We start from the raw sequence: 22324 nt of genomic DNA on the forward strand, positions 1-22324 counted from the left end.
AATTGCCGCTGGGTGGCGCAAGGTCGATATATTTACAAAAATCGTATTTGTGGTCTGATTTGGCTCATATTTTGAACACATAATACATACAAGAATAGAAAGCGACCTATGAAAAATAATCGCCGCTAGGTGGCGCAAGGATCGATATATTCACAACAGTCGCATTTGTGGTCCGATTTGGCTCATATTTGAAACGCCTAATACACGTCCTAAAAACGCGAGGCGTATCACAACCTAATTAAGGTTCAGTTGATCGTGCTATGCATATGTATATGAAAATATCATTTATAAAGATGTAAGCGGTTGACTATCAATAGAAATTTCACGCTCCCCATGCTTTTATTTAATTGTCTGATCAACGCCCTAGATTGGTGAGGAGTATGATGACTAGTACCTAGCACCTACCTAATTATTTTCTAGCTTTTAATATTATAATTACTTCATGTAAATATTGTTTTCAATAAAACCGTTTAACTTAAACAATTTTTTTAAATTATTTTATTTACAGCTATAGCGATCGCTTTAATTTATTTTTAATAAGCGAATCTGCAATTTGTATACTTGAATATAAAAAATTAATGTTTAAGTTTGTTTACCACCGGAGTAGATTGAATGTTATACATTAATTTAATTTAGTATGCAAAATATATGAACCAAAATTGAAATAAAAAGAAAAAATATGTACCTTTTATTGTAAACTGATGTAATGTGAAATTCTAATTTTCTGAGATATTATGATATATATTATTAATTGGCTGACGACATTATGTTCAGTCTCGTATTACACTCAGTGAGATGAAACTAGCTGAAATAGATGTCTATGCAACTTTGTTTCTGTATATGTAACACCATAAAAACATGATTTATTACTATTATTTTTATACTACACCGATGTATTCAGAAATACTCCGTATGAATTTATTTTGAAATTTTGGCTGTATAATGTTTTTATAGTAAAGTGAATTAATTTTTAATGAAAAATGCAGAGGAAAAATATAACAAATTGTTCAAATTATTATAAAAATATTCTTTGAGAGAAAATTAGCCACCCACTTCAGTGCCCAAGAAATTAGAATTGCATTGAATTGCATTCTCCCAAAAAACTTAAATTTTGAGTTACATCTGTTTACAATAAGAGGTGTGATATATCTTTCTATAATTCTTTTATTTTTCCTTCAAAAACAAAAATTTTATAAAACTGCTAATGGATACTGCCTAGAAGTATTAACTTAGGAATTACACAGGCAACCAATCTTATACCAAGTCTAAAGACCCAGGTCTATTTGGCATCATTTGTAATTAAAAATAAAAAAATTTTGTCATTTAATCTCTTTTATACACTTCATGAAATATTTATATGAACAGGGACTTTTACAATTATCACCGGGCTTTGCATGCGTTTCATTTATGGGCTCATAACATTGCCACATTTCACTTCTTTTTTTACTATAATTTGCTCTCATCTTTCACTCGGTATTTAAACGGATTTTTAATAAATTATTACAACCAAATTTTCAGAGCCAACTAGATCAAAACGTCGTTTATAAAAATATCAGTTCAAAATAACGTCGCCTGAGAGAGCAAACTAGCTAAAAGTAAACACAACCGAGTGAAGAAATAACGCTTTATGAAGAAATATCGCCAATCATTGATATATTTGGATAGCTAGTAGTGATGAACGATATTTCACTATCGGTGATTGCATCGCCGCTATCACTATTAGTATTAGAATTTTATGCTGAAGGAAAATCGCCAATCACTGATATGTTTGAATAGCAATACCCTTCAAAAAACGCGAGTACTCCATAAATAGTGTAAGGAATACTCCTTAAGGAGTATAGGAGTGTTCCAAAACTAATCGGTATTCATACAAAAAATCTGCTCCAATTAACATTGCGATGTCCTAGGAGAGGAGTAGGTGATCCCACTCTCGCTTTGTTTGTGAGTACTCCATAGAGTACATACGTGAGAGTACTTTCCAAAGTACTTTCACTGTAGTACTCCATGGGGCACCCACAGAGGATCATATGCCAAAGTACTAAAGAGGTATTGTGTCGGGAAGAATTATCGGAGTGAATTTAATTTAAAATGTAATTAAATGAAGAGGGGCAATACAACTTTTACATTTTATACTATGAATACTGTCATGTTATTTAACATTTGCGTGAATAAAGAAACTAATATTTCTCTATACTATAGTATGTATACTAGGCCGGGTCGATTTGTGGGGAGGCAAAAAAATCGCCCATTGCTCTGCGAAAGTCATATTCTAGGGATCAAAATAAGAAACTTTGCCGAAGGAACCATACCTCTAAAACGAATTCTGATGTCGCCCCCTTTGGATCGTAGGGGCAAATTTTGAAAAATCCCACTTTGAAATGCCTATTTTTTTTTTTCTTTTTGGAGTTTATTTTTCGCTTTAGAAATTTATTTAGTCAGAACATATGTAAATGAAAAAATGAATTTAACTTAGTAATAGAAAAGAAATTAAAAAAAATTATTAGAAATTAGCATTTTTACAACCCCCTTTTAAAACCAAGGGATCACTGTGATGCATTTGCATGTCGTAAACATAGTTGTGTGGGTTTTTTATTCAACCGTTTTAAAAAATGAAGGTATCACTGTGACACAATTGCAGATCGTAAAATTGCTTGTGTTGTTTTTTTTTAAGCCACCACAAGACACAGCAGGTAGAATTTAAATTGCCCCTACCCAAAAGTTCGACCCAAAGGGGGGGACATCAGAATTCGTTTTAGAGGTATGGTTCCTTCGGCAAAGTTTCTTATTTTGATCCCTATAATACGATTTTCACAGAGCAATGAACGATTTTTAAATCGACCCGCCCTAATGTATACATAAAAGAAGTGCGCGGTTGCATTTTACCAGAGTTGTCAAACGACGCGTCTTGACATCAGCATTAATAATCCGTAGGCGGAAAATAAAAATATTAACTCGTTCAAAAGATATTAGAGAAAAACCGAAAAAAGATCCGCGGGTACCTCCGAAACCGGAGGTGGGTTCCATAGTATTTTTGCGTAGAACACCTTTCTGCGTTGGCGGCCTTCGGCCGCGCTTATAAAAAATAATCCTGGGCTACGCCATGCCAAGTCCGGGTGTGTGGTATAACCGTTGCTACCGCCACGGTGATGTCCTGCCTTCACAATTTTTTTGTGGGTACAATTACAACAACCACATGAAAATCGCCGGTAATTGTGCAGTTTAGGGGCCCCACCCTAAAATTTAGCCTTTTTTTTTGGTTGAGGTATCAAATGACGCGTATTCACCACGGTGATGCACAATTTTTTTTGTGGGTACAACACAACAACAACCACATGAAAATCGCCAACTTCAACTGCAAATATCTCCGGACAGAGATAAAATTTTTCTTTTCCGCCTTCGGATTATTGTTCTCGAGATTAATACGCGTCTTTTGATACCTCACTCGAAAATCTTAGCCCAACTTTAGGGTGGGGCCCCTAAACTGCACTACTACCAAATCGCCAACTTCAACTGCAAATATCTCCGTACAGAGATACAATTTTTATTTTCCGGTTTCGGATTATTGTTGTCGAGATTAATGCGCGTCTTTTGACACCTCTTTCGATATTTGGTCGTGTATTAGCAGTGTCATGCTGTCGTATAGAATTACCAAGACTGCTACTTTTGCATTGTGCATCCGAGTAAAAGACGTAGAGGTAAACATGCAAAACCTAACGAATATCCTGATCTTGAATCTTCTTCTGCTCCAGTCGCACACGATCTGACACGACCAGTACCAGAGCCACCGAAAAAATTATCGCAGAGAAGTGGATCATCTCTTAGTTCTTATTAAAGCAATGCCGATAAGGAGTTTTGGTAATTGTCTAGTTGAGGGGTCGACTGCTAATACGCTACCAAAAATATTGAGAGAGGTGTCAAAAGACGCGTATTAATCTGGAGAACAATAATCCGATGGCGGAAAAGAAAAATTTTATCTATATACGGAGATATTTGCAGTTGAAGTTGGCGATTTTCAGTGGTTGTTGTTGTGTTCGTACCCACAAAAAAATTGTACATCACCGTGGCGGTAGCCACGGTTATACCACACACCCGGACTTGGCATGGCGTAGCCCAGGGTTATTTTTTATAAGCGTGGCCAAAGGCCGCCAACTCAGAAAGGTGTTCTGCGCAAAAAACCTATGGATCCTACCCCCGGTTTCGGAAGAACCCGCGGGTCTTTTTTCGGTTTTTCTTTAATATTTTTTGAACGAGTTAATATTTTTATTTTCCGCCTTCGGATTATTAATACTGATGTCAAGACGAGTCGTTTGACACCTCTCTCGATATTTTTGGTAGCGTATTAGCAGTCGACTCCTCAACTAGATTATTACCGGAGTTTTTACCGACACCAGAATAAAAAAGAAAAAATTATCGCAGAGAAGTGGATAAACACTTAGTTCTTATAAAAGCAATGCCGATAAGGAGTTTTTACCGATACCAGAATAACCAAAACATCATTTCATCACTACTTAAGATTTTAATATTTTGATTAGAGATTTAAATTTACCAAAAAGTAAAGCAGTGCCTTTAGGCTCTTCTTCGAACAACGTTATCAAGGCCAATATATTGTCACGGATATTAACATCACTAAGTTATACGTCACTAAGGCGATGCCAAGGCCACGATAAGCAGTATTTACGTCAATAATCAAATCATGTATACACATATATAAGGCAGCCGAAAGATGTCACACACAGATGCATTTACTTATACGCCTATGTATGCGCGAGAGACTGTAAACTACAAACATTCACATCAATAATTCAGTCATTATGTATCTACATAAACGAATAAATAATTGCGTCTACACATATGTACGTATACGAGCAGCTAATTTTCCACCTTTTTCTAGTTATTTCGATATTAAAACTTAATAAAAATATTTATTTGAATTGTTACATTTTTCAAATTAAAACCACAGATTTTGAAAAATTTCGTTCAAGCGGTTTCCTAAATAGGAAAGCAAAATTTTTCATGCCATATATTTTTTTCCTCAAATTACGACCAGAATAAGGTGCTGTGGGACTTACATTGGAACCTCCTACACAATATTTATTTATCCCGAAATCCCGCTCTGCGGATCCACCATCGAGGGAGTTAAAGAGGGTAGTGGTCATAGGCGCGGATGCAAATGCGCACCATAATGCGTGGGGAGAATGCGATACAAATATTAAGGCTTGTCGTAATTTTGTTACATATTGCAAAGGAATTTGCAAATAGCCAGCAGGGGTAGTGTACCTAGATATGTTGGTCCAACATTCAGCAATGTTCTTCTTGAGTCCTGAACGTGATATAACAAGGTATGAATTGAGGGTCGTGAACAGCCCATCCTTGTCAGACCATAGTTCATCACCCCCTAAAGCGGGTATGGAAAGGAGGAACCTTAAGAAACTGTACGTCAACGGACCGGGCAAAGTTCCCGGAACATTTAGAAACAAAACTGGAATTAAGCAAAGAGGTAGTCACTATAGAGGATTTGGAGGATTCCAATAACATCTTTAAAAAAATCATTATGACTGAGTACAAGAGATCTTGTCCCATTTGTGGGAAGACTTCTTAGAAGGCAGGTAAAATAAATGTTTAGAGGTTAAAGCTTACAAAGGCCAAGGAAAGCGAAGCGTTCAGGGACGAGTATAGAGATCTGTTGAGGATATCCGTAGGGCGAATAGAGCCTTATTAAAATATTACTGTGCGGTCATCGTCGTAGCTGGGGAAATATATTTCATGGACTTATAAAGAAGGAGAATAGGGAATGGGCGTGGGAGTGAAGAATCCCTTGGAACACTTATCGTAGGACATTCCCAATCGGATCGAATGGGCGGTGAAGGACTTTTGTAAGCTTGAATCTCCTGACCCAGATGGTATGCCATGCTATGAATTTCGAGTACAGTGATCGTGGAATGGCTTAAAATAAACTTCGACGGGGGAGGAAGATTATAGAGACACTAGCTTAACATCATTCTGGTCAAAGCTTTTGATAGACTGATGGATATGTATCTGTTCTCCACAATAAAATCTACGTACACCAAAGGCAATTGCCTGCGAACAATTAGCTCTTTGATGGAATGGATGCTTCAGGATATACTTTCCTAGGCATCTAAGTCGGGTTGGGTACCAACGCGGAAAATACGGATTGTTAGGAGGTATAAGTTCTAGGCATCGACGGGACTTTATGTATGAGATAGAATGCTGGGCTGAAGGTGTGGTATATCGTCCTCCTTCTCCAACTGGATATTTACAGCGATTGTAAAGCCTATCCGATCACTGTAGGGGTTTTCAGGCTGAAGTAGTAGGCGTGACCAAGAAGAAGCGTTCATTTTTACATTGACAGCCAAGTAGCAATTCAGGCAATAATCTCGCAAAGCACAACATATTAAAGTGTGTTAGAGTGTATGCAATCACTGCTCACTCGGGATAGGAAGAAATATACATTTATTTTGAGTCCTTTGCATATGGGAATTGATGGATATGAAAAAGCGGATAAGTTTTCTTAATAGGGCGCATCCCTCGATATTGGATAAAGGCCAAAGCTGGACATGATCGACCAAGCAGGAGAGGCTTTGAAGCAAGCGCAGAGAGGTATGGAAAGATGGGGGATTACTGCGGTATCAATAATCCGAAAGCAAAAATTGTATTTCTGCCAAAAAATAACATTCACAAAAAATTCGCAAACACGGAGTTTGGGTTTAGTGGAAACGTAGCATTAGACCAACAAAGTTATCCGTCTCAGTGAAAATAGAGATCTTTAGGTTCCTGACGGGTATACCGATTGAACACTACCTTCTGGCGGCAAATGATCTCAAATTAGGCTTTGCCAATGATAGCAGGTGTAGGAAGTACTAGTTGGAGGACAAAACGACCGACCACGTTTTGTGCTCATGCCCTGATCACGTCATGCAAGGCCAGTTCAACTTTAACTTGGCATTTTGTTTGCGCCTTTTTGTGATTTTTTGGAGTTTTTGTTACCCAACACTGATTCTATGCAACATGCAGTATTTCATTTCAACAGGTAATGAATGATGCGTGCTGAATTGCAATCAGGGATATTCGTGGATTTTGTAACGAAAACCAGTGCTTTTAAAGTCTCGGCGCAGCACTTCTGCACCTTTTTCTTGGGCATAAAGATATTTTTTACTTACTTGGTATGAGGTCCGTTTTATGTTTGACCGTAAATTTCGGTACGAAGTTGGGTAAACTTACAATCTATTTTTGAGTAGCTTCCCAGCTTGTGTCTGGAAAATTGGAACGTAAATCAAACACCGATGACAATGCAAAATGAGAAAAAAAAGCTCTCGCTGGGTGTATTATGATTTAAAAAAAAAAACTTTAGAGTCTAGAAATTTTGATTTGACCTAAATATAGCCCTATTAAATTGTAACATTTCGAATAAAAAATTTTCTAGATTGGACAAGGATGGATGTATTTAGAAAATCCATTATTAGCCTGTGGAGATTTGCAATCATTTTTTAAGTAACTTTTCACTGAGCTAGAAACTTGAATTCGCTTAGTAACGCACAGTAAACTAATGCGAGGTTTGGCATTTTGGCTTTTTATATAACTTCCCCGTGGGCTAGAGACCCGAATTTTATAACGTGGTTCAGAGCCCAATGACTGCTTATAGACGAAATTATATACGCAGCAGTTTTGCTTGCAGCGCTGCAATATTTACTGCTGCTTGCTTGTTTTGTAAACACATGCGCTCGCTTGTTTTCTGAACACCTGGCAGCACCATGCACCAACTTTAGTCAAATTTTGAACTTTAATTTGTATTCACTACAAACTGATTTTATTAATCCAGAACCACTTTTTAAATCCAAAATAAATGTATAATATATATTTATATACGTTAAGTATCCTCTTTACTGCGAAGATTGTTGTCCAGAAGGACTTTAAATAACTGAAATTGTTTTCTACCTTCTTATTTTTATTTCAGGTAAGATGTTGACTATAGCTATTTTTAAAATTTAAAAATCGGAATTCATCAACATTCCCCGCTTTCCAATGGGGAGTGATCCAGATCCCGATAAAAATTGTACATGCAAATGCAATAACAAATTTATCCATATGGATCACATTGTTGTTGCGTTTGCATGCTAAATTTCTAGCGGAATCTGGATCATGGAACGTTTGATTATCTCTGTGTTTAAAGACGAGTTCTCTGCTACATTTTGATTAATTTATGTGAAGGAAACCGGCTGTTTTCGTGTATCGCAAAATCTCGAACACGGAAAATTCTTATTTAAAGTACGCAATACATTACTCACAAAATAATTTAAACATTTTATTATATTTTATTTTCAGAATATACTTTTTTAATATATTAACACACGTCTCAGAGCTGTTTTAAATTGTATTTGATCCGTTGATTTTAAATAAATTACAAACCTCGTGTCAAAAAATTTTCTGAGTAAGAATACTCCGATCCAGACTCATCATCTTTTTTACAAGCCCACTTAGATTTCAAGGACAACTTATTCGTTGCTAATTTGGAAACAAACTCCGAGCGACGACTTTTTGATTGATCGCCTCTCTCACACTCAGCGTCGGAAGTATTAGCTCCAATATAAGACATGTCTCAAAACATCAACTAATCTGTTGCAGTAAACATAACAAACTGAATCGTTAAATGCGAATGATTCTTTTATAGACATTTACCTGTACAGTTTTTTGTAAGCACACACACATACTAATATTAGAAAACATTAGATCCAAAAATCCCGTAATATATTCAAATTCCAAAATACCAATATAGAAATACAGAAATTTATTGTATGTGGATCTATCATTATCCGGCCATTGGGAAAGTGGAAAACAAATACCCATCCACTCGTTATCCATCGGAAGGATGACTCATGTATAAGAAATCAGTATATGTTACCAGTAAACACTTTTGGGTTTTACGTTTGGTCTAGAACAAGTAGCATCTAGTTTACACTTTCGATAGTCAAAGAATATTCCAATTATAATTAGTTTTGAGCTATTGTGATTTGAAATCAAAGTTCTCGGAGTTCGATTTCGATATAAAGTATTATAGCAACACTACAGGTTGGTGTGGGTTAAACTTTGCCTTAATAAATAAGAAAAATTATATTTGAGTCACAATTACGGAGTTGGGTTCAAAAAGGGTTCGAGGGTCGAAGATCCCTTTTTGCGTAAAATAGCTCAATAGGAAGAGTAGGTCCAGTTTTATACTTATACCAAACATTTTTTTATATCTCTAAAACTGACCTCGTGACATCGCAAACTGTAAAGAAAGCTCTATGCTATTTTTGCTTTGTTCTTAATCTTATCGATGTTGATGGTGGATATAGATCCGGAACGTTCCGGTAACAATCACCATTCAGGTACCAGCCCGACCATCTCGGGAACGATTAATATGACCACATAAAACCTACTAGGCCATCCCACCTCCACTCCTAGTTCTAATAGAAACTTGGGGTCACCAGAGCCTCGCCTGCTACATATGTGAACGATATTTGGTTGTGGAAGCTCTGTTGCTTTGTGATACGCTTATCATATAAGCCCCCTCATATAAGCTATGTAAATATCTTCCGATTTCGGTGAAGTTTTATATTTGGCCTTTTTTACATAGGAAGTGCGACAGAAATGTTATATGCAAAAAGGTAACATTTGTGGCCATTTGTGGCAAAAGTTGTGAAAATGGATTTGTCAACATATACAGTGCAAATATTATATATGAAAAAATAAAAATGCTATAATAAACCGAACGGATTATTACCCTCCATTTCACTGAGGACCTGCTTGTGCTATTTATCTTCATACGGCTGTGTTCTCAGGTCCCGTATTTCGTCGTAATGCTTACGGAGATAACTCCTTAAGCCCCTGGGCGGTGTAGGCTCATCAATCAAATGTCTGTTAGGATGCACAGGTTTCTGGGTATTCAACAGAAACTGTTTGGTTAGCATTTCATTTCTCTCCCTGATGGGGAGTATCCTGTCCTCATCATTGTTCTGGGGGCATAAGAAGACAGCCCGTGGCGGTTCTGAGAGCGGTATTTTGGCAGGCCTGTAGCTTCTTCCAGTGAGTAGTCGTTAGGCTTAGCGACCATATCAGGGACGCGTAGCATGCAATCGGCTCGCCAATTATTGAATTTTTATTTTATTAGATTATTATTATTTATTTCATTATTCTCATAAGTGTATGTACATATATCGATAGCTTAATTTTACATGTCTACAATATCATTACTTAGAGAATAGTTAGTGACATCTTTATTTTATATAATAAAAATAGTGTTGTATGTCACATCATGTTTTAAAAAATTCAATTATATAAATAGTAGTAGTGGGGTGAACAAAAAAAAATACAAGATATATATAAAAACTTTATTTAAAATGAGAATAAAATATTTCAAAAATAAATTGACTAAATTTAGTCATGAGAAAATTTGAAGAAAGAAGATAAAAGCTAAGTTTACAGAATTCCTCATATGAAAACAGAAAAAAGAAAATTCAAAACTATACAATGCTTATATATAAGTAAAGTCTATATTATACAACGTAGTGCATCAAAATTTCTATCTGGTTGGTATCAAACTCTAGAAGCCAAATTTTTTTTTTTAAACACAGATCTGGATTAATGTCTCGTATGTTTTCTGGAAGGGAAATAAAAAGTTTGCAGGTTAAGACAGTGTTATAATTTCTAAACAATGTTGTTCGAAAAACTGGCAAAGAAACAAGTGTGCTATGGTTACTACGCAAGCTGCACATACCTCGTGTTGGATTTTGCAAATAGCCACCTCTCATGTAAAAAATTTTTAAAACTTTGTAATAGAACAAAAGCCGAACTGGGAATATATTTGATCTTCTAAATAAGTCAAAGGAGTAAGTCCGACGTAGACAATTAAAAATTTTTCTTACCGCATATTTTTGCAGTACAGGTAATTGATTTATTTTATTGGAGTGAGCACCACCCCAGCAACTTATTCTATATTCTAATTTTCAATGAAATATACCATAATAAAATGTTTTCAGTGTATGATTTGGAACGTATCTTCTGAGACGGTAAAGTATGCGATTGGTTGAAAGTAAGTATTTTCTTAGAGTTGCGATTTGCTCATTCCAGTTTAGATTACAGTCAATTGTGACTCCTAGGTATTTGAAACTATTAACTTTTTCAATTTCAAAGCAGTTAGAGTCACATACTGTATTATTATGAAAAGAACACTCATAACGATTGTTGGAGCACTTATTACTATATAGGATATTACATTTGCATATTTCACTGTGAAAAGTTATATTAAGATCTTCTGCTTCTTGAAGCTTCCCAACGATCGATACGTAGTTAAAGATATAGAAAATGGGCAAATAACGCAAATACCCTACGATAGTGTAATAAGTAGAGGCCCGTAATATGAAAAGATGGAAAACCAAAGAAAGCGACACTGAACCATTATAACACTTATGTAAAATTAGTTTGTAAAAGATAGACACAAACATAAACAGCCTGTGGTCGAGGCCGATCACTTTGTCAGGTTGGCTGAGCTGTAGTAGATTAAGCCGTAGTGTAAACAATATGGTAGCACTAGAAATTGTGAATATGACATGAATAACGTAAATGCACACGGCAACACTGTTTGAACATGATCTAAAATAAAACGACATTACTTGGCGAATATTTAACACTATATATATATTTTTTTTGTATCCTAATTCTTATATATGTTGTATTTATAATTTTTATTGTTACCGAATCTTTGAGAGGCAGTGGCTTCTTAAGCGCCGAGATCTAAAACCGCTCAGATACAGAGAAACTCATCAGCTGAGAAATATAGACAGAATTAGTTAAGTTACATAACCCGTCTTGCCTCATGGAGTTTCTTAAGTAGGCTTTTATCAATTTTTGGGTAATAGTTGAGGGGTCGACTGCTAATACGCTACCAAAAATATCGAAAGAGGTGTCAAACGACGCGTCTTGACATCAGTATTAATAATCCGAAGGCGGAAAATAAAAATTTTAGCTCGCTCAAAAGGTATTAACGAAAAACCGACCCGCGGGTACTTCCGAAACCGGGGGTAGGATCCATAGTATTTTTGCGCAGAAAACCTTTCTGCATTGGCGGCCTTCGGCCGCGCTTAAAAAAATAACCCTGGGCTACGCCATGCAAGTCCGGGTGTGATGTACATATAACCGTGGCTACCGCCACGGTGATGCACAATTTTTTTTGTGGGTACAATTACAACAACCACATGAAAATAGCCAACTTCAAATGCAAATATCTCCGGACAAATATACAATTTTTTTCTGCCTTCGGATTATTGTTCTCGAGATTAATACGCGTCTTTTGACACCTCTCTCGATATTTTTGGTAGCGTAATAGCAGTCGACTCGTCAACTAGACTTTTACCAATTTTTGTTTTGAAAATAATTGTTGTTGTTGTAGCGATAAGAGAAACCTTAACCCCGAAGGCTTTGGGGAGTGTTATCGATGTGATGGTCCTTTTCCGGATACAGATCCGGTACGCTCCTGTAACACACACATTAAACCTACAGTCCATCCCTCCCTCCCCACCCCCAAGTCCATGTAGAGCTTGGGGTCGCCAGAGGCTCTTCTGTTAGTGAAACAGGATTTGCCGCGGATAGGTGAAATTGACAATTGGGTTTGGAGAAGCTATACATATGTTGCGCTGGCAACCTGAAAGGGTTGCGCTACACAGCCCCGTGAATTTGGGATTTTAGTCACCTCTTACGACAGGCATACCTACCGCGTGTATATTGTGACACCCTAATTCGCTGGGGGTGAAAATGATTGTTCAGCAATTGCTGTAATCACAGCAATTTTAAGAAATAACAGTAATGCAGTGCATACATCAAGAATCCTGCAAGAAATAAAATAATTTTTTATTATTAATAAATCAGCAAGATCTCTAATACACGACGATTTTTCTATTTCATGTCTGAAAGTGGGTCGAAAACTGAGAATTTCTCTGGCAAATGATTCAGATATGTCTTTTTTTTATATATCTCAACATATTCTAGAGATTTTTTAATAGGTCAGTGTCATTTAAAACTTTTAAAGTGGAAGGCTGCGAAACACTGGAATTTGAAACAATTGCATTCATTGGAATGACACGCGATTGCAGTTGGTTTATAATGAGTCCAATATTCGATAAAATATTTTCACTTTGAACAAACTTTCCGGATCTTGGATACGCTCATCTTCTCAAAGCTCATCAAAATGGAGTTTAACCATCCTCTGGCGAGTTTTATTTGGCGACCGTGAGGCTGGAGCCCGGTAATTTTTTTCAATTTAGGCGAGTGGTGAGTAGAGTGGTGTAGGAAAAGTGGCAGTGACAGTGAAATAACCATTTTTTTAATACAAAAAGTTCACATTTTTAATACAAAAAGAAAATTATTGTAAAATAAAACTAATACGACAAATAATGCTAACATTTAAAAGAAGCAGAGATAATAGAGCGAAAGGACATTGGCTAAATAATAAAACTACCTAAAACAAAAATACGAATAAATTAATCTGAGGTGATACGAAACTAAAGACTTTATAAAAGAAAATTTTTAACAACGAAACTAATACTACGAACAAATCCAACAGAAATAATACAAAATCTTTAATTTAATAAAACTAACTAAAAACTACAATAAACATAACGGAGACAATATAAATTAAAAATGGAAAAATTTTCATACAATATAACGCTATTAACTAACGGAATTTAAAACCCACGCCACTAGCCAACAGTAAAACATCGCCATTTTTAAACACCATCGCCACCGCCAGCAGCAACATCAGCAGCAGCAACAACACCGGCAGCAGTAGCATTGGCGTCATCAGCGGCAGCCATCATTTTAGACGCAGCGAAGCAGTACAATAAGTATAATATATATATGTATTTAACAAATTTTTGCCTACGGTTTTTTTATAACACATATATGCATGTATAGAAAACAGAAAATTTCTTTTATGCGGTGCGTTACAATATATATATACATTTTGGATTTTTTTACTAAAACGATAAAGTGGTGCCTTCTAAATTTAACTATTTCAGTTTCCAACAATTTTTAAATATTCAAAGCATTTTATAAAGTCCAAAATTTTCTCCAATTTCTTCAATTTTTTCATGTTTTCAAAATTCTAAATTAAAAATTCATCAATCTATTTAACAAATTCACATATTTTCAAGCGTCCATTCTTTAAATTTGCAATTCATTTCACAAACCTTCTATTTAAAATTTCAAGTTTCGGATTTTCCATTTTTTTAGACTTTTATTTACTACATGTAAAAGAAATTTTTTTTTGGTAAATACGCCCATTTTCCAACATAATATTAATTGATGTATATTGGAACGATTTTCCGTCATCCCTTGTCAAATTTGGTTTTGAGACAAACCGGTTTCGGCGTTGTGCCATCATCAGTGTCGATTTTCGTTCTGATCTGTTGTTGTCATTTGTCCTGTATTTATAGTTCGTAGGTATATGAGTGTGTGCTGTGTGTTCGTTCAGAACCGTAGGTGGTTTACTAATCGATTTGTGTGGCTGACTGGGGTAGGTAGAAATTTGTGATTTTAGTCGTTTGACCTTCTTTGTCGGTTTTTTGTTTTGGTGTGTTAATTGTTTTGTGTTTATTTGTTGTTGTGTGTTTGTCTGTTGTACCTATGTGATTAAGTTGTTTCCTGTAAACAAGTTTTAAAGGCTCGAATATTGTGTCAGAAATTGTGTTTATCTGTTCGTTTACTATTCTACCGTCGAATGTTTTCTGTTTGTAGATTTCCATGTTTTCGAGTACGTTGAGACGTCGGCGCTTTTCTTGTATGTGAAGAACCCTAACTGTTTTATTGATGTTTGCTGGGGAACATTCATTCTCGACCAGGTGATTCGCGAAGTTAGACTCGGGTATAATGTTTGGATTCCGTATTTTTTTGTTGTTATCTCTAATATGTTCTCTGAACCTCGTTCTTTTTTGCCGTCCTGTTTGTCCTATGTAACTATGCTGGCATCCGCAGGTAAGCTTGTATACGCAGTGGCTGCTAAACGGATCCTCTGAGTTAATGTTAGTTCTTAGTTTTCGCCCTAGATTGTTCGATGTTTTGAATGCTGTGTTAATGTTGTATTTTTTAAAGAAGTTTGCCAATTTATATGTTGCTTTTCCAGTATATGTCATAGTCGTCCAGCTATTATTTTCCTTTTCATTATTTCTTTTTGGTTCTCCATTTGTCCTTCTGAGCTTATCTACTAGTGCTTTTTTATATCCGTTGTTTGCAGCGATATTATATATGACCTCAAGTTCTCTCTTATATGCCTCTTGTGTAAGAGGTGTTCTTTCAAGTCTGTGTACCAAGTGCCTTAATGCTGCATTTTTATGATTTTGAGGGTGATTTGAGGTATTGTGTATTATTGTGTCGGTGGCAGTCGACTTTCTATATATGTCATAGTTAAATCTTTTGACTTCTTTATCAATATTTATCGTGAGGTCTAGATAATTGATTCCTCCGTCTTTTTCGGTTTCCATTGTAAATTTTATATTGCCGTGCTGTTTGTTGAGGTACTCCAGTACGAGCTCTTCGTTATTAGTAGTTAAAACGCATATTATGTCATCCACGTATCTAGCATAAAATGGCACGCCTAATTTGGACTTCAGCTCCTGTATGTACTTTTCTTCCAGATTTTGCATGAACACTTCCATAAGAATTGCTGATGTGGGTCTTCCCATTCCAAGACCGTTTGTTTGTCTATATATTTTATTGTTGAATTTAAAATAGTTTTGACGTAAAGTGGTTCTTAGCGTATTTGTGATTTGCATACTTTTCACTTTGTTTTTTATGTTATTAACTATTGTTGAGCTAACTATGTCCAAAGTCTCCGATAGTGGTATAGATGGGTATAAATCTTTTATGTCAAAAGATACCAATTTGCTGTTTCTTGTTAGCTCTACGGTCTCGAGTCTCTCTATTAGTTCTGTTGTGTTAGCTATTGCATATTCGTTCCTTAGCTTCAGAGTATCTATCAATATCGTTTTTAAATATTTGGACAGTTTGTAACATGGTGCCGATTTAAAATTAATGATGGGCCTCATTGGCGTGTCCCGCTTGTGGATTTTTGGTAGCGCAACCAGTGGAGGAGCCGAAGGGTTCATTTGGACCAATCTATGTGCCATGTTAGAATCTACTATATTTGTTGCATTTTTTATAGCAACTTTGATTTGTTTTTGGTATTCATCTGTGGGATCCTCTCTCATTCTACGACATTTCATTTCCTCTATGAGATCCTCGGTTTTGGATATATATCGGATCTCATTTGAAGGGATCACCCAAGCGAAAGCTCATGAAATGGCAATCGAACAAACTGTTAACGTGTGTCGTTTAAACGCAAAATCCAATTTAGTCAAAACCATTTTAGCCTCAACGGCATTTACTGATCCGAAACACGTAGTAGCAAAATTAATTGTAGAACAAAACAACGAAGTAACAGAGCGTCAGGTTTTAGCTTTTCGAGCACGTGATAACAATACATTCAGAAATTCACGTAGTAGTTATCGAGGCTTTTACCCAAACCGCGGCTATACTGGTTATAGAAACAATAGTTCATTTGCATACAACAACAACCGTAACGGCAACAATAATCAAAGATATAGGAATTATAACGGAAATAGATACCAGAATAATAACAATAATAATACGCGTTCAAATACAAATTCTAATTCAAATAATAATAACAATAGAGGTAATAATTCTAGATCGTCAAGCGGCAGAGGTAGAAACGCAAACTTTCGCGCTTTAAACGCCGGTGCCCCTCAGGAGCGAACACTGAGGGAGGACGAACTAAGCGAGTAAGCGAATTTCCTTCACCAGTAGGCATATACTGCTTAAATTTAAATTATTCAGATTTCATAGAATTACAACTTAACGAGTCATAAAAATTTTGTTCTTTCTTAGTAGACACTCAAGCAGACATTTCTTTAATAAAAATATGTCTAGACAGTAATATTTCATTAAATACAAACGACATTATCAACATTACCGGTGTAACTTCAAATTTAGTTTCGACTTTAGGTACAATTACCGTAAATTTTAATTTTTCAAACTTTTCTCTTAACCATACTTTACATGTTGTAAATGAAGACTTTAATATTCCATCCGATGGTAAAGATTTTCTGAAAATTAACAAATGCATTATTAATTATGAAAGAAATAGAACTTCTGTTTGGGTACGCAATGAAAAAGTCGCGATACCAATCCTACATGGAACAGAAAGCGACAGTTGTGTCATTCCTCCAAGATGCGAAATATTCAGACTTTTTGATTTAGGAGATTCGCCGGAGCCACTTTTTGTGGACTCGCAGGAAATTTAAAAAGGTGTTTTCACAGCTAGGTGTATTGTTAATTCCAGTAACCCAATAATTAAAGTAATAAATACCACGGATGATATAAAGTATGTGAAAAGAAACAGTATTCGGACAGAAAAACTTTCAAATTATAATGTTTATACAATTAACAAAAAAAGAGAAAAAGAAGACAAACGTACGAAAAAACTGACTTCAATTTTCAGAGGTTCCAGAATAGAACCTCACAAATTCCATCGCAGCTATGCGGATGTTATGCCGCTTCATGAAATCGACTACCTCCGTGATCTTCCCAGTTAATCCATTACAGTTTAACTGCAGAATTCTGAAGTGCAGCGGGGGAGACGTTGTCACTCTAGGGGTAAGTGACGGGTGACTACGCTGGGTTCAGGGAGGCCAGGACGCAATTGCCGTTGTGGCCCTGGGACTGGACGTCTCTGGGTAAGCATTGGAGTACCCGGTGTTGTTGGTTTTGCGGCCTGGCAACATAGCGCAATGAAACCCGTCGGGGGCTGACATCGCAGAGACCAGAACATCTAGGAAAGTGGCACCGTCCAAGGCAGGAGCTGCATTGAGCAGATGACTCTAACATATATATTCTGTGCTGGCAAACGGTGCAAAAGGTGGTAGGGTCGAAGAGTCTAATTCGCTGACCTATATTATTGCTGCCGGAAAAGAGGGGAGAAGAAGACGGGGCGGGGGCTGATGCTCGGCATTGCTACCGACTCTACAACGGAGATTGTAGTTATGAGTGGGAGCGGCTGTTTGAGCTGGTGGCGCCGTAGGGCGCGAGCAGCAGCGGGTACTTTTTGTGGCTTGCTGAGCAGCAGAGCTGCTGGAAGGTAGTGGAGGGGGGGGGGGGGGGGGGACGCTGAGGCGTAGACTACGGGACGCCCTTGGGCGTGAACAGCAAGGAGCCACAAAAGATTTATAAAAGTTACGAAGACCTCTGGTTTTGGGATCTAGCCCATAGCAACCTATCCGATGCAACCACCCCTTGCACGTGACACACTGAAAAGAGTATGACCGTCCTAAAAAGATTCTCTTCCAGCAAATGCAGCAAAACAATTTTGGATATGACAGTTTCCTTTATAGTAAAAAGTTACTCCGTTATGTCAAATGAATCCGAACGAGAGTTAAAATCATGACAAAAATACTGGAAAGGTTCATTTAATTCGAAATTAGTTCTGCACACCCTCAAAAGAAGGGCCTTGTAATGTCTTGGCGCTCGTGATGCGACACTGAAGTTTTATCGCTCAAAAGAAAGGGGTTAGAAATCAATCCATTCAGTAGGTTAGGCATGAATAATACGCCCAGCATTTCTCTACGACTTGCGAGAGAGTTGGAAGATTGATAATCTTTAACCGACTAGTATAGTGGAAGATTATACGCAGAGTCCCAATGAAAATTCCTTAAAGAGAAAAGTAAAAATTGCTTCTGTATTGACTCTAGTCTATCTGCATGAACTTGATATTGTGGATTTCAGACTATTGATCTGTATTCTAGTATCGGTCTAACTAAAGTGATGAAAAGCGCTTTAGTTACATAAGGGTTTGGCTCATATTTTGAACACATAATATATACAAGAATAGAAAGCGACCTCAGAAAAAAATCGCCGCTAGGTGGCGCAAGGATCGAGATATTCACAAAAACCGTATTTGTAGTCCGATTTGGCTCATATTTTGAACACATAATACATACAAGAATAGAAAGCGACCTATGAAAAATAATCGCCCCTAGGTGGCGCAAGGATCGATATATTCACAACAGTCGCATTTGTGGTCCGATTTGGCTCATATTTGAAACGCCTAATACACGTCCTAAAAACGCGAGGCGTATCACAACCTAATTAAGGTTCAGTTGATCGTACTATGCATATATGAAAATATCATTTATAAAGATGTAAGCGGTTGACTATCAATAGAAATTTCACGCTCCCCACGCTTTTATTTAATTGTCTGATCAACGCCCTAGATTGATGAGGAGTGTGATGACTAGTACCTAGCACCTACCTAATTATTTTCTAGCTTTTAATATTATAATTACTTCATGTAAATATTGTTTTCAATAAAACCGTTTAACTTAAACAATTTTTTTAAATTATTTTATTTACAGCTATAGCGATCGCTTTAATTTATTTTTAATAAGCGAATCTGCAATTTGTATACTTGGATATAAAAAATTAATGTTTAAGTTTGTTTACCACCGGAGTAGATTGAATGTTATACATTAATTTAATTTAGTATGCAAAATATATGAACCAAAATTGAAATAAAAAGAAAAAATATGTACCTTTTATTGTAAACTGATGTAATGTGAAATTCTAATTTTCTGAGATATTATGATATATATTATTAATTGGCTGACGACATTATGTTCAGTCTCGTATTACACTCAATGAGATGAAACTAGCTGAAATAGATGTCTATGCAACTTTGTTTTACAAATTTTGCTAGTTAAAAATGCTTTGATTTTTAAATGAAAGATGAATCAACCCGAAATAAATCTGTATATGTAACACCATAAAAACATGATTTATTACTATTATTTTTATACTACACTGATGTATTCAGAAATACTCCGTATGAATTTATTCTGAAATTTTGGCTGTATAATATTTTTATAGTAAAGTGAATTAATTTTTAATGAAAAATGCAGAGGAAAAATATAACAAATTCTTCAAATTATTATAAAAATATTCTTTGAGAGAAAATTAGCCACCCACTTCAGTGCCCAAGAAATTAGAATTGCATTAAATTGCATTCTCCCAAAAAACTTAAATTTTGAGTTACATCTGTTTACAATAAGAGGAGTGATATATCTTTCTATAGTTCTTTTATTTTTCCTTGAAAAACAAAAATTTTATAAAACTGCTAATGGATACTGCCTAGAAGTATTAACTTAGGAATTACACAGGCAACCAATCTTATACCAAGTCTAAAGACCCAGGTCTATTTGGCATCATTTGTAATTAAAAATAAAAAAATTTTGTCATTTAATCTCTTTTATACACTTCATGAAATATTTATATGAACAGGGACTTTTACAATTATCACCGGGCTTTGCATGCGTTTCATTTATGGGCTCATAAAATTGCCACATTTCACTTCTTTTTTATTATAATTTGCTCTCATCTTTCACTCGGTATCATGGCGGAGCGACACAAGGTGGCAGCATGGAACAGCTGATTATAAACTTTTTGATTTGATTTGACACATCAACTTCCGGCGCAGTACGAGTTTGACATTTGTCCATCGAATTTACAAAAACAAAGTACATGGAATTTTTATTTATGTTTGTAGGTATGTCACCATGCTGCCACCTTGTATCGTTCCGCTATGCTCGGTATTTAAACGGATTTTTAGTAAATTAATACAACCACATTTTCACAGCCAACTAGATCAAAATGTCGTTTATAAAAATATCAATTCAAAATAACGTCGCCTGAAAGAGCAAACTAGCTAAAAGTAAACACAACCGAGTGAAGAAATAACGCTTTATGAAGAAATATCGCCAATCATTGATATATTTGGATAGCTAGTAGTGATGAACGATATTTCACTATCGGTGATTGCATCGCCGCTATCACTCGTAGGTGCAAATTTTGAAAAATCCCACTTTGAAATGCCTATTTTTTTTTCTTTTTGGAGTTTATTTTTCTCTTTAGAAATTTATTTAGTCAGAACATATGTAAATGAAAAAATGAATTTAACTTAGTAATAGAAAAGAAATTTCAAAAAATTATTAGAAATTATCATTTTTATAACCCCCTTTTAAAACCAAGGCATCACTGTGATGCATTTGCATATCGTAAACATAGTTGTGTGGGTTTTTTATTCAACCGTTTTAAAAAATGAAGGTATCACTGTGACACAATTGCAGATCGTAAAATTGCTTGTGTTGTTTTTTTAAGCCACCACAAGACACAGCAGGTAGAATTGAAATTGCCCCTACCCAAAAGTTCGACCCAAAGGGGGGGACATCAGAATTCGTTTTAGAGGTATGGTTCCTTCGGCAAAGTTTCTTATTTTGATCCCTATAATATGATTTTCACAGAGAAATTAACGATTTTTAAATCGACCCGCCCTAGTGTATACATAAAAGCAGTGCGCGGTTGTATTTTACCAGAGTTGTCAAACGACGCGTCTTGACATCAGTATTAATAATCCGAAGGCGGAAAATAAAAATATTAACTCGTTCAAAAGATATTAGAGAAAAACCGAAAAAAGATCCGCGGGTACCTCCGAAACCGGAGGTGGGATCCATAGTATCTTTGCGCAGAACACCTTTCTGCGTTGGCGGCCTTCGGCCGCGCTTATAAAAAATAATCCTGGGCTACGCCATGCCAAGTCCGGGTGTGTGGTATAACCGTTGCTACCGCCACGGTGATGTCCTGCCTTCACAATTTTTTTGTGGGTACAATTACAACAACCACATGAAAATCGCCGGTAATTGTGCAGTTTAGGGGCCCCACCCTAAAATTTACCCTTTTTTTTTGGTTGAGGTATCAAATGACGCGTATTCACCACGGTGATGCACAATTTTTTTTGTGGGTACACACAACAACAGCCACATGAAAATCGCCAACTTCAACTGCAAATATCTCCGGACAGAGATAAAATTTTTATTTTCCGGGTTCTTTTTCGCCTTCGGATTATTGTTCTCGAGATTAATACGCGTCTTTTGATACCTCACTCGAAAATCTTAGCCCAACTTTAGGGTGGGGCCCCTAAACTGCACTACTACCAAATCGCCAACTTCAACTGCAAATATCTCCGGACAGAGATACAATTTTTATTTTCCGGTTTCAGATTATTGTTGTTGAGATTAATACGCGTCTTTTGACACCTCTTTCGATATTTGGACGTGTATTAGCAGTGTCATGCTGTCGTATAGAATTACCAAGACTGCTACTTTTGCATTGTGCATCCGAGTAAAAGACGTAGAGGTAAACATGCAAAACCTAT

General features: G+C 36.1%; 1 protein-coding gene across 8 annotated transcripts in view; it reads right to left on the minus strand.

The window, feature by feature from the left end:
* The window catches only part of LOC137249979 (uncharacterized), a 371421-nt gene that overhangs the window by 216694 nt on the left and 132403 nt on the right, over positions 1 to 22324 (minus strand). For 2 of the 8 annotated variants that reach the window (XM_067782088.1, XM_067782095.1), the window contains exon 1: positions 8425 to 8647. The exons of the other annotated variants lie outside the window; for them this stretch is intronic. In XM_067782088.1, coding sequence (XP_067638189.1) covers positions 8425 to 8611 — 187 coding nt within the window. In that variant the 5' untranslated portion in view covers positions 8612 to 8647. Of the gene's footprint in view, positions 1 to 8424; positions 8648 to 22324 lie in introns of those variants that run through there. 8 annotated transcript variants of the gene reach the window in all.

The sequence above is a fragment of the Eurosta solidaginis genome, chromosome 4 (genome assembly GCF_040869045.1).
Source record: "Eurosta solidaginis isolate ZX-2024a chromosome 4, ASM4086904v1, whole genome shotgun sequence".
In the NCBI taxonomy this organism is placed as follows: domain Eukaryota; kingdom Metazoa; phylum Arthropoda; class Insecta; order Diptera; family Tephritidae; genus Eurosta; species Eurosta solidaginis.